Source organism: Neofelis nebulosa, chromosome 3, assembly GCF_028018385.1.
Source record: "Neofelis nebulosa isolate mNeoNeb1 chromosome 3, mNeoNeb1.pri, whole genome shotgun sequence".
In the NCBI taxonomy this organism is placed as follows: Eukaryota; Metazoa; Chordata; class Mammalia; order Carnivora; family Felidae; genus Neofelis; species Neofelis nebulosa.
This window is the reverse complement of record NC_080784.1, coordinates 186,873,223-186,891,265: the sequence shown is the minus strand read 5'-3', so window position 1 is coordinate 186,891,265 and position 18,043 is coordinate 186,873,223. Positions and strand designations below refer to the sequence as shown.

The following is an 18,043-nucleotide window of genomic DNA, read 5'->3' as shown; positions in this document are numbered from 1 at the left end:
GTGAGGTCGGTGCTGTCCTCATCCTCATTTGCCAGGTGAGAAAGCTGAGGCACAAAGAGGTGAACGGGCTTGACCTTGTGGTTGTAAGTGGCCAAGTCAGGACTCAAACCCAGTTAGTCTGGCTCCAAAAGTTAAGTTACCCTCTGAAAATAACTTTGCTTTTGAACTTGTATATGAGCCTTTGTTCTGTAGCCCGTTTCTCTCTTGTCATCCTTCCATCTCCCTTTCTGTATCTGTCCCCGTGCCTGGTCCACGAAGGGACCTGGTTCCTGCTGGTTCGTCGGCAGTGGGTTTGCAGGCTCCTCACGTGTTTACAAGAAGGCACTCGTTAGTCGGGCACCTTATATTGGAGCCCTGGAAGTCTGTTTATGTCAAAGAGAACGTGTTGGCTCACGTTACCGGAGCCTGTGATACAGCAGGCCTCAGTCCACGCGAGGTCCTGGGCGCTGCCCTGTGTCGTTCGGGCTCCGTCTTTCTCTCTGCACCTCTCATTCTGTCTTTCTCCGGGTTGGCCTTATTCTCCAGACAGTATACATCACACACTTTGACAGCAGCAGCTTTGAGCCCCCGTAGTCTTAGCTTCACTGTCCAGTGGCCGGAGGCACTCTTTCCTGACAGCCCCAATGGGAGAAGGGCTGGCTGGGCTGGGGCCATCTGCCCATTCCAGAACCATCTCTGTGGCCTGCCAGGTAGGGTGGCCCGGCAACCCTGACCAACCACATGGAGTGGGTTCACCAAAGGAAACCCTCTCTTACCATAGGTACATGAGAGGTGACAAAAATCACATGTCCACAGCTGAATTATCTAACATCATGTGTATCAGTAGGCAATAGTGCTCATGTTCCTGCCTTTGGGACTTTTACCTCCATGAAAATGGTACAGTGTTGTCTTTCTTTGGTGCAGTCATGGTTCTTTGTGTTCTGATTCATTCAAGTCAAGCTTTTTCCAAGCCAGTTGTGGTAGACTGTCTTGTGCACAAACTAGAAAAAAATCAGTGATTCATTGTGATTTGCTCAAATTCCAAGAATCTCTGGTTTACTTTTAACAAATCTTTTTATTTTTATTTTTTTGACAGAGAGAGAGAGAGTGTGTGAGCAGGGGAAGAGGAGAGGGAGAGAGGGAGAATCTTAAGCAGGTTCCACTCCCAGCCAGGAGCTCAACACAGGGCTCCATCTCATGACTGAGGTCGTGAGCTGAGCCGAAATCAAGAGTCAGACCTTAACCAACTGAGCCACCCAGGCGCCCCTCCTATTTTAGCTCTTTAAAGAGACAAGATCTTTAATTCCATCACCCAAAACATTCTGGATTTTGGCTTTTTAGGTCTTTTTTATGCATATAAACATTTTGCAAAGAGAGAATCATAATCTTTTTTCCCCACTATATATCCGTCATATTTTTTTTTTTTTAAACTGAGGCATGTTTCATGTAGGAAAAGCGGGGTTTTAGTATTATTCACAAGGTTGTGCAACTGTCACCACCACCCTATTCCAAAACACTTCCATCACCTTTTTTTTGTTGTTGTTTGTTTAAAATGGAAATTTTTTTTTTGTGCTCAGTACACCAGATAGCATGCGAGCACTGTCATGACGAAACACAGAAATATGCAGATCAACGCGAAACAGTAATTTAGTTTCCATGAAGTGCTTTGGCAACATAGTCCTACGAATCTTTCCTTCAGCTAATTTGACTATACATTTCAGTAAGGTAGAGGTAATGGATTAAGTGGAAGTTAGCTTGTGAAGTTTTCTTAGAAATAAAACTCCAACTTTATCCATCCATGCCAGTTAAACACTGTAACTAAAACTTCCAAATAAGTGCGAAAGGAGATGAAGGAGTTAGTTACCTTTTTTTGCTTAAACAGTCCAGAGGAAAATGGTGACTACAAATACAGCAGGCAAACTGTTCAGACTGACTGATCTAGGATACAGTGTTGCACTAAACTTCCGCCTCAAATTGTGCTAAATGCTCATCGTTAATAACATTTCCATCACTTTTTTTTTAAGTTTATTTATTTATTTTGAGAGAGAGCACGCACATGTGAGGAGGGGAGGGGTAGAGAGAGAGGGAATCAGGCTCCACTCTGTCAGCATGGAGCCTGATGTGGGGCTCGAACCCACAACCGTGAGATCATGCCCTGAGCCAAAATCAAGAGTTGGACGCCCAACTGACTGAGCCACCCAGGCGCCCCATTTCCATCACTTCTGATGGAGCTGTCTCTCCATTATCGTGGTCCCAATAAGTGATCTCTTTTCTCCTTCCCTCAGCCCTTGGCCACCACTAATCTGTTTTCTGTCTCTGAAGATTTGCCTGTTCTGGATATTTCATAAAAATGGGATCATATGGCATATGGTCTTTAGTATCTAGCGTCTTTCATTTAGCTTAGTATTTTCAAGGCTCCTCCGTGTCACAGCATGTATCAGGATACCAAATTTTGATCCACTCATCAGTTGATGGACACGTGCTGCTTCCATTCTTTGGCTATTTGGAATATTGCAGCTGTGAACATTTGTGTACAGTTTTTGTGTGAACATAGGTTTTATTGTCTCTTGGGTATTGTGTTAATTTGCTAAGGCTGCAATACCAGAGTAACCATAGATTGGATGGCTTAAACAATAGTAATTTATTGTCTCAGTTCCGGAGGCTAGAAGTTCAAGATCAAGGTGTCAGTAGATTTGGTTTCTTCTCTTTTGTTTTTATTTTATTTTATTATTATTTTTTAAAATTTACATCCAAGTTAGTTAGCATCTAGTGCAACAGTGATTTCAGGAGTGGATTCCTTAATGCCCCTCACCCATTTAGCCCATCCCCCCTTCCATAACCCATCCGGTAACCCTCAGTTTGTTCTCTATATTTAAGAGTCTTTTATGTCTTGTCCCCCTCCCTGTTTTTATATTATTTTTGCTTCCCTTCCCTTGTGTTCATCTGTTCTGTGTCTTAAAGTACTCATATGAGTGAAGTCATATGATATTTGTCTTTCTCTGACTAATTTCGCTTAGCATAATACCCTCCAGTTCCATCCACGTAGTTGCAAATGGCAAGATTTCATTCTTTTTGATTGCTGAGTAAAACTCCATTGAATATATATACACCACATCTTTTTTATCCATTCATCCATCAATGGACATTTGGGCTCTTTCCATACTTTGGCTATTGTCGATAGTGCTGCTATAAACATTGGGATGCATGTGCCCCTTCGAAACAGCACACCTGTATCCCTTGCATAAATACCTAGTAGTGCAATTACTGGGTCATAGGGTAGTTCTATTTTGAATTTTTTGAGGAACCTCCATACTGTTTTCCAGTGTGGCTGCACCAGCTTACATTCCCACCAGCAGTGCAAGAGAGATCCTCTTTCTCTGCATCCTCGCCAGCATCTGTTGTCACCTGAGTTGTTAATAGCCATTCTGACAGGTGTGAGGTGGTATCTCATTGTGGTTTTGATTTGCATTTCCCTGTTGATGGGTGATGTTGAGCATTTTTTCATGTGTCGGTTGGCCACCTGGATGTCTTCTTTGGAGAAGTGTCTATTCATGTCTTTGGCCCATTTCTTCACTGGATTATTTGTTTTTTGGGTGTTGAGTTTGAGAAGTTCTTTATAGATTGTGGATACTAACCCTTTTTCTGATATGTCATTTGCAAATATCTTCTCCCATTCTGTCGGTTGCCTTTTAGTTTTGCTGATTGTTTCCTTTGCTGTGCAGAAGCTTTTTATTTTGATGAGGTCCCAATAGTTCATTTTTGCTTTTGTTTCCCTTGCCTCCGGAGATGTGTTGAGTAAGAAGGTGCTGCAACCAAGATCAAAGAGGTTTTTGCTTGCTTTCTCCTCAAAGATTTTGATGGCTTTCTGTCTTACATTGAGGTCTTTCATCCATTTTGAGTTTATTTTTGTGTATGGTGTAAGAAAGTGGTCCAGGTCCATTCTTTTGCATGTTGCTGTCCAGTTTTCCCAGCACCACTTGCTGAAGAGACTGTCTTTATTAGATTTGGTTTCTTCTGAGGCCTCTCTCCTTTGGTTGTAGTCGGCCATCTTCTCACCGTGTTCTCACGTAGTCTTTCCTTTGTGTGTGTACGGCCCTAGTGTCTCTCTCTCTCTCTCTCTCTCTCTCTCTCTTTTTCAAATTTTCATATAAATTCTAGTAAGTTAACATGTAGTATGATATTGGCTTCAGGAATAACATTTAGTGATTCATTACTTACATACAATACTCAGTGCTCATCACAACAAGTGCTCTCCTCAATGCCCATCACCCATTTAACCACCGCCCCTGCCCACCTCCTCTCTAGCAACCCTCAGTTTGTTCTAATCTTTAGTTAAAAGTCTCTTATGGTTTGCTTCCCTCTCTCTCCTTTTTTTGTCCTTCTCATATGTTCATCTACTTTGTTTTGTAAATTCCACATATGAATGAAATCATATAGTATTTGTCTTTCTCTGACTGACTTATATTTCACTTAGCATAGCCCCAGTTTCTCTTTGTATGTCCACATTCCTCTTTTATAAGGACACCAGTCATCTTGCATCATGGACTGCCTTAATGATCTCATTTTAGCTTAATCACCTTTTTATTTTTTTAATTTATTTTTTTTTAATATATGAAATTTATTGTCAAATTGGTTTCCATACAACACCCAGTGCTCATCCAAGATGCCCTCTTCAATACCCATTACCCACCCTCCCCTCCCTCCCACCCCCCATCAACCCTCAAGTTTGTTCTCAGTTTTTAAGAGTCTGTTATGCTTTGGCTCTCTCCCACTCTAACTTCTTTTTTTTTTTTTTTTTTTTCCTTCCCCTCTCCCATGGGTTTCTGTTAAGTTTCTCAGGAGCCACATAAGAGTGAAAACATACGGTATCTGTCTTTCTCTGTATGGCTTATTTCACTTAGCATCACACTCTCCAGTTCCATCCATGTTGCTACAAAGGGTCATATTTCATGCTTTCTCATTGGCACGTAGTACTCCATTGTGAATATAAACCACAATTTCTTTATCCATTCATCAGTTGATGGACATTTAGGCTCTTTCCATAATTTGGCTATTGTTGAGAGTGCTGCTATAAACATTGGGGTACAAGTGCCCCCATACATCAGTACTCCTGTATCTCTTGGGTAAATTCCTAGCAGCTTAATCACCTTTTTAAAAGCTGTCTCCAAATAGAGTCACATTCCAAGGTGCTGAGGGTGAGGGGTTCAACAGATGAATGTTGAGGGGTTACAGTTCAGCCCATAACAGGCATTTATCTTAGGAGTGGAATTGCTGGGTCATGTGGAGACCCTACATTTAACTTCTTGAGGAAGTGCTAAGCTGTTTTCCAAGGTGACTACCATTTTACATTCCCAGCAGCCATGTGTGAGTGTTCCAGTTTCTCCATGTTCTTGCCAACTCTTGTTATTGTCTGTCTTTCTAATGTGGTATCTCACTGTGGCTTTGTTTTGTATTTTATTGATGGCTGATGATTTTGAGCATCTTTTCATGCGCTTACAGGCTTTTTGTTTATCTTTTTGGAGAAATATCTATTCAATCCTTTACCCATTTTTTTTTTTTTTTAAATTTTTTTTTCAATGTTTTTATTTTATTTTTGGGACAGAGAGAGACAGAGCATGAGCGGGGGAGGGGCAGAGAGAGAGGGAGACACAGAATCGGAAACAGGCTCCAGGCTCCGAGCCATCAGCCCAGAGCCCGACGCGGGGCTCGAACCCACGGACCGCGAGATCGTGACCTGGCTGAAGTCGGACGCCCAACCGACCGCGCCACCCAGGCGCCCCAATCCTTTACCCATTTTTAATTGGCTGTCTTTTTATTGTTGGATTGAAAGAGTAATTAATATATTCTGGATACTAGACCCTCATCAGATATATGATTTGTAAGTATTTTTTCCCTTTCTGTGGGCTGTCTTTTTATTAGTGATTATGTGCAATTTTTCTCCTTTGGTTGCTTGTGTTTTAGGTGTCATATCTAAGAAGCGATTGCCTAATTCAAGGTCACGAATCTTTACACAATGTTTTCTTCTAAGAGTTTTATGATTTTAACTCTTACATTTAGGTCTTTGATCTATTTTGAGTTTTTTGTAATGTATGGTGTGAGGTAGGAGTCCAACTTTATTCTTTTGCATGTGAATATCCAGTTGCCTCAGCAACATTTATGACATGATTATTCTTTTCTCATTGAATTATCTTGGTACCTTATTGAAAACCAGAGGACCATAAATGTATGCATTTATTTTTGGGCTCTCAACTCTGTTTATTTGGTCTATGTTTATGCTACTTCCACACTGCCTTGATTACAGTTGCTTTGTAGTAAATTGTGATAATGGAAAGTGGGAGTTTTCCAACTGTATTCTTTCTCAAGATTGTTTTGGCTGGTGTGGGTTCCATCTTAATATGAAGTCTTCCAGTCCATGAACATAGAGTTCTTTCCATTTATTTCGGTTGTTTTTAATTTCTTTAAATATTTTGTAGTTTTTCACTGTATAAGTCTTGCATGTTTTTTGTTAAATTTATTTAAAATATTTTATTCTTTTTGTTGCTATTGTAAATTAAATCATTTTTTAAATTTCATTTTGTATTATTCATTGCTAGTGCCCTAATTTACTTTTTGTTTTTTTAGATTTTATTTATTTATTTATTTATTTATTTATTTATTTATTTATTTATAAGCAGTCTCTACACCCAGTGTGGGGCTTGAACTCTCAACCCCAAGATCAGGAGTCTCATGTTCCATGGACTGAGCCAGCCAGGTACCCTGATGTAGTTTTAAAACAAAAACAAAAACAAAACCAAAAAACCAAAAACAACAAAACTGTGCTAAAATGCACATAGGTTAACATTTACCAAGTTAATTATTTAAGTGTACAGTTCAGTGGTATTAAGTTAAATACCTTCACATTGTTGTACAACAGTTCACTAGAACTCTTCTCACCTTGGCTGAATGACTTTTAATTTGAAAGATTTACATGGACTCTTAACTCTTCATTTAAGCTGTGTCTTACAGTTTTACCTCTCTCGAGCCTGTATGAAATCTCCTGGACGGAGTAGGTGATGTGGATAGTTATTTGGTAACTTATCAAATATATTGATTTTTTTTCTTTTCATATCTATACATTTCTGGGCGTGTGTGATGGAAACAAAAGCTGAAAGTGCTGTATTACTTAGCTTAGCTTCTTTGATGCTGAGTCAGTCCTGTAAAAGGTTGACATTGGGTATTGAGGGAGAACTCTTTTACTGAGACACATTAGTGGCCAGAGTGAACTGAATCTGTTGCCTGTACTTCCGGTATTATGGGATGTGGAGTCTGTTTGGATTTCTCACAGGGACCACAATTAAAGCAGGAACAGAATCCTGTGTGATTCAGAGTGGCAGTGAATCGTTACTTTTGGCCCTTTGACTTTGGTTCCTTGCAGCCCTACAAAAGGTCTGTCTAAGGCTTCAGAGAACTGCCTCAACCCCAGTGTTATATATGCTATAAATATTCTCTTCAGGAGGTCTAAGATATGAAGTTAACATTTGCTAAGATGGATTTTTACATGCTCCAATTTTAGCATGAAAGATGTGAAACTCTATTTGGCAAACTATCATCCAAATAAAGTTATATAAAAAAAAATGAATTTCTTAGGTTCATTTCATGGACTAATTTTATTCAGCTCTTGATTACATTTCCTGTGTATAGAGCATGTTTTACACTTGGTAACTGACTCTCATTTAAAGAGAATGAATGGCCAAATTAAATGAATGTCCTTCTGCAGTTTGCAAGTGCATGCATTTCTGATTGGTTTTGTTTGCCTTATTCAATAGAGAGAATAATTCTCTGAGGCCAATTTCATTTTAAGAGGGTAAGTTCAGTGATTTTTCATAATTTAGAATATGAAAAATTACGCTCCCTTGTTTGTATCTGATGGAAACTCAAGAGCTGAAATTTTGGCTTTTTTCTGTCTCTGACTCTGCCCACTGCTTCCCAGAATGTTTTGGACAAGTGTGCTGTGCTGAATTTTATGTAAATAAAATTTTCTTTTTTAATTTTTTAAAAATGGCTGTTGTGTCTTTTTGAAGCAATAAAAAAAAGGTGGAGGGGGGTAGAGATATATTTTAAAAGGGGTTGTATTTTCCTTTGCTCACCCTTACCAAGCTATGCAAGAGAGAAGAAAATCCGCAAACGATAGTTGATCTGCAGTTGTACTAGTATGGAGACATACCTGTATATAAAATAACTGATACCTATATTACTGGTTATTTGGAATTTACTTAAATAGGGAGACATTTGTTTATTAACGGTAACTGACATTGTCCCACAGTTTTTGGAACGTTCATCAGGTTACAGTGTATAGCTTAAATACTTTTCAGTTATTCAGACCTTTTATTTCTTCAGTGCAAATTTATGTTTTATGAAATCAGCAGCTGCACTAACAGTATCTCAAATGATATTAAGGGACATTGTACTCAAAATGAACAGCTGTCCTCTCTCCAGAGAACAAGAAGAAGTGGGTTTAAATTATAGGAGGAGAAATTTTGGTTGGACATAAACGTAACTCCCTAATATTAGGGGAATTAAGATATAAATCTTTATAGCAGATATTTATTAAAACAGCAATGCCTTCCATTTCATTATGTGCTATGTAGATGCATTGGATTAAGCCCTTTACGTACATTGTTTATACTTACCAAGTCCTATGAAGTAAACACTGTTATCTCTTCTGTTTTGTAGATGAGGAAACCGAGGCTCGGATAGGTTAAATAACTTACTAAGGTTACACGGGTAGTAAGTGAGAGACCCAGAGTTCGAAACCAGACCATCTGACTCTAGAGCCTGTACTTTTAACCACGTGTAATACAGAGAGGATAAAGCAAGGCTGTCTGTTGGGTTGAGCACTCGCCATGGGTGGTGAATCAGTTACGGACAGTAATGGAGAACCAGAAGTAGAAGCAAAGTGGAGCGCCTGGGTGGCTCAGTCGGTTAAGCGTCTGACTTCAGCTCAGGTCATGATCTCGCAGTCCGTGAGTTTGAGCCCTACATCCGGCTCTCTGCTGTCTGCGCAGAGCCCATTTCAGATCCTCTGTCACCCTCTCTCTTTGCCCCTTCCCCCACTCCCTCTGTCTGTCTCAAAAATAAATAAACATTAAAAAAAAAAGAAAAATAGAAGCAAAGTGCCACTATCACGATTTGGTCAAAAGTTGACCATGTGTCAACTTGAAAGAAGTGAGCATGTGTCCCTGATTTTTTTTCACTAGGTCATGAATCCTGTAGAAAAACAATGTGGTTCATATGTGAATTGCTTATGGCAAAATTAAAAAACTCAAAATTCAGCAAGAACGAACAAGACCTGGGGAAGATGCAGAGACAGACAGTACAAATACAATTAAGGAATAAAGAAAACTCAGTCTTGTAAGAAATCAAATCAATGCAAATTTAACCATCATATGCTATGAATTTTTAGTAAATTAGCAAAAATTTATAAAATGTTAATACCCAAAGCTGGTACTCTCATTCATTACTGATTGCATTTTAAAGTAGTATGTTAGCAGAATAAAATGGTTCAATCAGTAAATAAATATCTCTCTTTCCTGGCACTAATTCAGTAAATATGAAATTCACATACTTATTTTTCTTATATATCGAGAAGTATATTTTATTGAGCTAATCCGCAATACCCAAGAAATGCTTTGTATTAGATATTTTCTTTGTTAACTACAGAAAAAAATAATTAACAGCTGCTGAGCAGAAATGCTTAGTGTTTTTCTTCAAATTATTAACTATGAGAGATGTATTTTAATTGCCAACCCATCTCAAGCTTAAATTGCATAATAATCGGTCAGTAATCTCATTGTTTCTGTATAATTCTGTGGTCTGAAGGAACATGCGAATCTTATATGTACGTATTCTTAAATTTGATATTTATTCTTTGCTGTGGACTCCCTGAGACTTTGGGAAAGCACTCTTTACTTCGAAAAGTAAGGAATGATGGAATTGCTTTTATTAAAGGTGTGCTTTGATAGTTTTAAAATTTAGTTTGTATGTATTTACTGTATACATAACTGGACAGATAACTACAGTAATAAATCATTTTACAGGTATTCACAGTTTTATATGGAAGATAGCTTTTGCCGTTATAACATGTTCAACCATCACTTCTTTGATGGAAAGGTAAGAATTATTACCGTCATCCTTCTTACTGTGGAAGAACAAATTCGAGAGCACCTCCTTTCTTATTTTCTTTGAGTTCCTCAAGATCAGACTGTGGCTGTCCCACCGTTTATTGGTGTTTAGTTTTCTTCATCCACTGAGTGTGTGTTGAGCCCCTAGAAGCGATTGTACTCTTGTTCTTTTGTGACTTTTTGCTGCTTTTCAGATAAAGACCCACTTTCTTACCAAGGCCCACGTGGCTCAGCCTGAGCTGACCCCTGCCACCCTCCAGTGGCTCTCTTTGTTCCCTGCTCTGCTGTGTGTGTTCGTGTTCAGGATGTCTGACTTTCATCTCGGAGTGGCTTCTCTGCCCCGGGGGCTTTGGCCCACGGTGTTTCCTCTGCCTTCTGGGCTCATTTTGCCTTGTTAAGTTCACCTTATCCTTCAGAGCTCTTTTCCAAGCCACTTTCTCTAGCCTCCCCTGGCCCCCAGACAAGGTCAAGTTCTCCTTTGTACTTTTTTTTTTTTTTTTTTTTTTTTTTAATTTTTTTCAACGTTTTTTATTTATTTTTGGGACAGAGAGAGACAGAGCATGAACGGGGAAGGGGCAGAGAGAGAGGGAGACACAGAATCGGAAACAGGCTCCAGGCTCCGAGCCATCAGCCCAGAGCCCGACGCGGGGCTCGAACTCACGGACCGTGAGATCGTGACCTGGCTGAAGCCGGACGCTTAACCGACTGTGCCACCCAGGCGCCCCTCTCCTTTGTACTTTGATACTATAATTAAATAATCCTGTGGTTGGTTGTTTGATGTCTGCCTCCCCGATAAATATTAAGGGGGTTTATGGTTTTATTAAACTAATTCTTAAAAATCAGACTGTGTCGGGAGTGAACCCTAATCTACGAATGGTGTGTCAGTGTGGGTTCATTAGTTGTGCAAATGTACCGCTCTGGTGGGGGATGGTGGTAGTGGGGGAGGCTGTCCATGTGTAGCAGGGCATGGCATCTGTCAGTACTATGATGTTAGTAACGTCACTGTGAATCAACAACATAGCAGAGCTGATACTGGCACTCCTAGTTTGAGCTCTTTGTTAGTCTTATTACAATATAAAAACTATACCCAACCAAGTAATGACACCTGACAGGAAGTTGGCCACACTGTTTGAAATTATCAAGACTACTTGAAGCACATATCCATATATGTATGTATATCACTTTTCCAGAAATTCTGAACCATGTATACGTATATATTATGTTTTTAGATATTAACTGATGATAGAACAAAAACCAAGCCAAACTAAAACACTAAGCATCCAGGAAATGAAAGCACATTCTAAGTTGTTGTTTGGGATTGAAAAATGAGTCTCCTGATTCAGTCTAGCCAGTGATGCACTCCTTCCACGAGTTTCAGTCAGCATTGGGTTCTATATTTTTTAGCTATGATAGCCATAAAAACCAAGTATTGAAATAAATAGCAGTTAGAACTAGACATATTGCAGAGTTTCCCAAAGCAGTTATGTGGTCGATCATCTCCAGGATTTGAGAACTGATTAGATGAGTGTGAAGGAGAGAGAGGTATTGAAAACTCACTTGACAGTGGACGATGATGGGCTTCTCAACTAGGACAGTGGCAGGGGGAAAAAGAGAGAGGTGGATTCCGTGGGCTTCCACAGATGGAAACCAGAAGACTTGGTGGTAAGTATACTGGGGGAGAAGTCCAAGAGGATATGGTGGTCCGGCTTGGATTTGTATTTCATTCTTCAAAACAGAGAGTAGGGAAGTTTGGAAGGGAGATTTGGAAATGTCAAGTTTCTGGAGCTGGTGAAATGTGGATGCAGAGGTATTGAGTATGGCTTCTTGAAACTGGGGGGCCTCAAGCTCAGGAGTGTGGTCAGGGCTGGGTTCAGAGTTGGCGAAGTAATAACTGAGTCTGTGTTACTGCTTGATACCGCAGTAGTGGGTCGGGTTTGTTCATTTGCTTATTTGTTCTTAATACTATACCATGATTTGCGTTCTATTTTGAACAATAATGGTAAGATAAGAGTGAAGTTACATTGAAATCGCTAACCGTTGGCTAACAGTATCTTATATGTTAAGAAAGTAGCATGTGATTCATTTCTGTAGGAAATTCTTTTGAACTTTTATTGAAAGCTTATGGAAATACCTTAAAAGTCTCTAGAATAATGGTTGGAATAAGCTGCCAAGACCGAGCTCCACTTTATCTTTCCCAGAAGAAAACAATCGTCTAGCTCAGGCTTTCCTCTCTCTATATTTTAGGAGCAGCCTCTAAATAGCACTGCATCTGTAGAGATTGATCTACAGAAAACTATTGTCTTGATGATTTTACCGTCTGCCCTTTTTCTGCCTGCTTCCTGAGTCAAAGGTTTTCAGTAGAGATTTACCATCTACTAATCCATCACTGAGTATTTAAGCATCTACCAGGCGCCTGTAAAGGTGTGCAGGGAACTTTCGGGGATAGAGGTCTCTGTCTCTGCAGGTAAGCACTTCACAGTCCACAGGATTAAAAAGCAGGTGTTCCTTGTTTCCCAGAGAAAATCATATAGTCTTTCAGGTAATGGGAAGTGTCATATGCTTCAGTGGTCAAGGAGGTTGAAGCATGTCTAGAGGGAAGTTATTTAAAGTACCAGGCCCTTTTTTTAGTGATGATTAAGGTGTAGGGAAGAGTTAAGTTATGTCAACGTTGGTGATGTCAAGCATGCGTTTCCCATAGGTCAACAGCAGGACCCTCAGCAAGTCGCGACGGGATGTCCGACCGTTGGAAACAAACATACTCCAATGGGCCATCCCGCCATTGGAGACAAATGCACTCTTTACTGGTTTTTTAATTTGGTTAAGAGCTTAGATTTCACTTACTTGCTCCTTTTCCTTTCCTACGTTTAAGCCTAAGGAATTTGAAGGTTTTTCAATAACATCATCTGTACTTTAAGTCCTTGTTCACGTAGGCAGGTTAAGGAAGTGCCAGGCACTACTTGAAAAATGATTAACCTTCCTGACATACCATCCATCGCCGTAGGACTTCAAGTAGGAAGTTAATAAAGACTCTCCTAGGGAAAGGGGATTAGGATGTTGTGGTTTTTCCTCTCATCAATTGGGTCTTCTAAATTGATTTAGTAGTAGAACAATATATATTTTATTATAAAGTACATATGGGCTGATTAAAGTTTAAAACGCCATTAAAGTTTAAAGTCTTAGGCCATTTTTATAGTGTGTTGATTTGCTTTTATAAATGAGTACTTGAAAACTACTACAAAGCCAGTAGACTGGAGTTAGTATCATAGGTATATTTCTTATTAACTTCTCCCAAAGCAAAAAATAATAAGTATCCTAGACAGTGGTTAATGTTAACTTTACAATGACTGAAAACAATTAGTCTGTTGGGAAAATGCGTTAATACCATGGTTTCACAGCCTTGATAAGCTTTATTTGTTGTCTTTCATTTATTTACGTACTGTGCATGTCCGAATACATCTGTCATATACCCGGTGCTCAAGAACACGTGCATGGAAACTGGTGACGTGTAGCTCCTATTAAACTGAACTCATGGTGGTGGACAAACCAGATAGGAAAAGAGTCCGTCTTATTCGTCTTTGTGTCTCCAGTGTTTAGCTCAGTCCCTGCTTCTGTTTGTGGAATTGAATTTAGCGTTTTAGATAGTCTTCATGGGTAATGAGTTTTTCTCTTTTAGGTTACTAAATTTAGTTTTTTAATTTAACCATTTGAAATGTGTAGTCCTCTGATAGTGATGGTGTTTGAATTTGCAATTTAAAAAACCCGCTTATCAAGGAGCCCAAAGATAAAATCTTCTGGGGGCTGAATGAGAGAGGCTTCTGGATGTCACCGAGGGACTCTGAGGTGGCAGGATGGGTGAAGTTTCAGTACAAACAGGAGGACCGAGCCTAATACATCCTCCAGATAGGATGAAGTGCCTCCCTCTCGTCCTCATTTAGAAATGAATTTTTATTTGTTCCAGGCTGCCCTTGAAGTATGCAGAACATTTTTACAGGAAGATAAAGGTGAGGGAGTCATTATGGTGACAGATCCTCCTTTTGGTGGCTTGGTTGAACCTCTGGCTGTTACATTCAAGAAGTTAATTGCTATGTGGAAAGAAGGTCAAAGCCAAGGTGTGTAATTTATTACTTACTGCAAAACAAACATGTATCTGTGTATCTACTTCCTGTCAAATATTAGCAGAGCTCAGTGAATCAGAGCTCTGATAAAATATACATGTCTTGGGTTCTTGTGTTTTTCTAAAACGGGCTCATTTGAGAATGTGGCACACTTCATTATCATGATACACTTTGTATTTTCCTAATCATGTGTTCTCAAAATGACTTGCAGGTGAGCATAAGGGGACATTATGAAGAATCGCAGTAAACCGTTGGCATTTATTTAATAGATATTTACTGAGTACTGGGTACTGTTTGGGTGCTGGGAATAGAGTACCATGCGAGATGGGCACATTTCCCCGTCCTCGCGGATCTTACATTCCATGTTCCTAAAGTCCTGCCCAAAGCTCCTGGAGGTCACCCAGCCTGTGGCCCAGAGCTCTAAACTGTGCCAAGCAAGATTGGGGTAGAAAGATCGGACGTGCGCTAGCCTTACAGTGGTTATCAGTGATAGATACCCACGTAGATAGAGGTGCGTTAATGGCGGGGGTTATTATTCATTTTAAAGTGGCTTAGGCCTTTGAAGTATTTTATGTAATTATCTAATTAGTTGGTACAATCATTTTTTAGCTTCCAGCTTGCAAGTTGATAAACTGTAAGAGCGCCAGGCTTCTTCGTTAATTGTGCTTGTGCTTTGGAGAGAGAATGCAAACGAAATCTAAAACATGACTTACAGTATTAAGTATTCCACTTATTTTCAGATCTTAAGTCCACTTATCAGAATAGATAAAGTCAGGGTTATTGGGGAAGCAATAAAGAGCTCAGTGGTCTTGAATTTCAGTTCTGCCACTTATTGGCTGCATGAACTTGAACAAAATACCTAAATCTTATGGCTTCAGTTGCCCTGGCTATAAATGGGGTTGTTAACATCTAACTCTAAGGGTTATTGTAAGGAGATAATGTATAGAAAGTGCCTAGTATTGTGCTCAGCCTCTACTGGGTGCTCTGCAATTAACAGCCATATCCCCAGTCTGTCATCAAAGTTAATGTGGATAAAATTGTTTTTAAGAATCTTCCATGATTTGGGAAGGAATTGATTCACCCCGGAAAAGCACATAACGAGTTGTGGCAGGGCTGTGTTCTGCCTTCCGGCCTCTGCCTTCTGGCCCGTGCTTCCTGCCCCACAGCACAGCCACCTTGCTCCTCACGTGATGCTCCCTTTCATCTCCCACTTTACTGGTGATATCTTTGCCTTTACTGGAATAGAGTGATATGTGTGTAAGGATTCCTTTTACATTTACTTTGTAGCTGTGTTTAGATCTAAAAAAACATTTCCACTGGCTCTTGGGAAAGATCAGGTTGTAAATGGCAGTCTGGTGAACATTCTCTTCTTTTGTATGATTTAAATGCATTGAATGTTTGCAATTTCTCCCAGTATCAGAAATTTTTCAATTATAGCTGTTTTATTTTTTTTAATTTAAATTTCTTATTTTCTTTTCCCTTTTTTTTTTTTTTTTTTTTTGATCCATTAGATAGCAGTCACAAAGAACTACCTGTATTCTGGATTTTCCCCTATTTTTTTGAATCCCGAATTCGTCAGTTTTTTCCAAGCTTCTGCATGCTGGATTACCAGGTATAGTAAATATTCTGTTTTCGGGCATGACCGAGGAATGCTTAAGTAAATATTGTGATCAGACTATCCATCAGGTTTAGCATATGAAAATATTATAAGCTGTATTAAACACTAAAATTGTACCATACGTAGCTTAGTCCAGAGGTTCCTAATTGTAATTTTAGGGCGCTCATTAAAAATATAGATTCTTAGGTACCAAAATAAACCAACTAAATCAAAATTAGAGAGTAAAGCCCGAAGAAACCATATTTTCCCAGGCTTTCCGGGTGATTCTGCAGTGTAACTAGGTTTTAGACCGACTGACCTAACCTTTATCATCACCAGAAGATGCCACAGAACCTCAGAGTCATTGTTAGGAATGGGGATTTTTGTCTGTTCAGAGGTTGTAGAGAAGTAAGTCGCTTTTCTGGTTGGTGGCATGTCATGTACACTTTACTGTGTCGCTCAGAGGATGCCAGGAGCTCTGAAGGGAGGCGTGTCCCAGGTAGCAGCATGTCAGAGAGGCAGAGATGCTGAGGTCTGTGTGTGTGGGGGTGAGTGTGCTGATTTCAGGGTGGAATTGACCAGCCCGCCCTCCCATCTCTGCCCTCAACTCCTTCTGCTTTAATGTCCACTTTCCTGTATTCATTCCCTTGGGTTCTGAAGTTAACCCGATTGTCACCATCACCATGTGTGGTCACCAAGTGGCCACTGCTTCCTCTTTTGTAGTGATATTTTTCTATTTGAGCTGCTGAGCAACGGACTACCTTTATGAAGGCTTTTCAGCCATAGAACTGAAAATGTCTTCCCTACTTGTTACAAGCTAGTGCTTGGATCTGAGCTTTCTAATCTTGAAGACATTTATCATGAGAATGATGAAAATTACCATATGAAAAAAGTTATGTTTCTTTCAGAAACAGTGTTACCAAAAATGAGAGGGTAGACCCTACCTGTGATTCTATCCCAAATAGCAAATATAATTTTCCGTGTTTGTCATCATAGCAGACAAATCTGAATTCTGTTTTCCCCCCTGTGTCTTATGTATGTGTACATTTGTAAATGTAGCGCCATAGTTTTTATGCTTTTAATCACTTTAAATTATCTCATTAGCAAGTTATGTTATCATTCTTTTTTTTTTTTTTTTTTGGACTCAGATTGCTTCTACCTTTAAGGCACTATAAATACCACTGCCATAAACGCCTTTTATTCAAATAATTTTTTCCATATTTTACATAACGTCCTTAAAATAAATTTCCAAAACCGAAATAGAATTCCAAACATTATGTTATCGAATTTAATGGACATTTCTATGGCTTCTGAACCATATTACCAGGTTCCTTTCCAAAAGCGTACATAGCACAAACCATTTTAACCTTGAATTCTCAAGCTCTGCTTTAGGCAAAGTCCATGTCATAATTCTTCCCGATTCCGGTTTACTTTCCTTTTTAGGACACACAGTTTTCTGTTTCTTGTCTGAGAGGTGCCTCTAGTGTGGACATTTGCAGAGCAGAGATAGCGGCCGTATCCTAAAGACGTTAACCAAGGAAACTTCTCAGTTGGCAGGAGCGCCTGCTGCCTTTGACAGTGAAGAATCATGTGGTACGATGTTTGGCACAATAGTAGGTGCCTTATACACATTGAATAAATAACTGTCTGAAAACCAGTGTGAACTCCAGAGTTGAAAAGGAACTGGGTTTTAATCCTGGTTCTGCCCCTTACTAGCTAGGCCTGTACATTTTATCTAACTCTCTGCAGCCCATGTGACCTGTTAAATGAGCAGAGTAATAATCTATCTGCCTCAATAAGGTTTTGAGAATTATATAACACACAAAAAGGCTTAGCCTCGTCCCTGACGCACAGCAAATGTAGATTAAAGGCTATTGGTCTCAGCATTGTTGTGACCATCATTTTATTGTCACCATTCAGACAGTCCCAAGGTGGGGGTAAAACTCTTCTTTCGGGCTTTTTTTTTGTTTTTTGTACAGTATCTGAAACATTAAATTTGCAAAACGTAAGGTCCCTCAGAAAACTGGTCCATTCATATTTATTTATTTTTTAATGTTTGTTTATTTTTGAGAGAGGGGGTGAGCAGGGGAGGGACACAGAGAGGAAGAAACAGAGGATCTGAAGCGGGTTGATTCAGCACTTGAACCCACGAACCGCGAGATCATGACCCGAGCCGAAGTCGGACGCCTAAC

The 18,043-nt window shown here is 39.6% G+C and overlaps 1 protein-coding gene across 1 annotated transcript in view; it reads left to right on the top strand.

Moving 5' to 3' along the window:
• ZCCHC4 (zinc finger CCHC-type containing 4) overlaps positions 1–18,043 on the top strand; it is a 51,771-nt gene that overhangs the window by 19,015 nt on the left and 14,713 nt on the right. Inside the window, exons 6-8 of the mRNA XM_058722940.1 lie at positions 10,056–10,128; positions 14,098–14,248; positions 15,766–15,866. Of these exons, the coding sequence (XP_058578923.1) occupies positions 10,056–10,128; positions 14,098–14,248; positions 15,766–15,866 (325 nt within the window). The remainder of the gene's footprint in view (positions 1–10,055; positions 10,129–14,097; positions 14,249–15,765; positions 15,867–18,043) is intronic.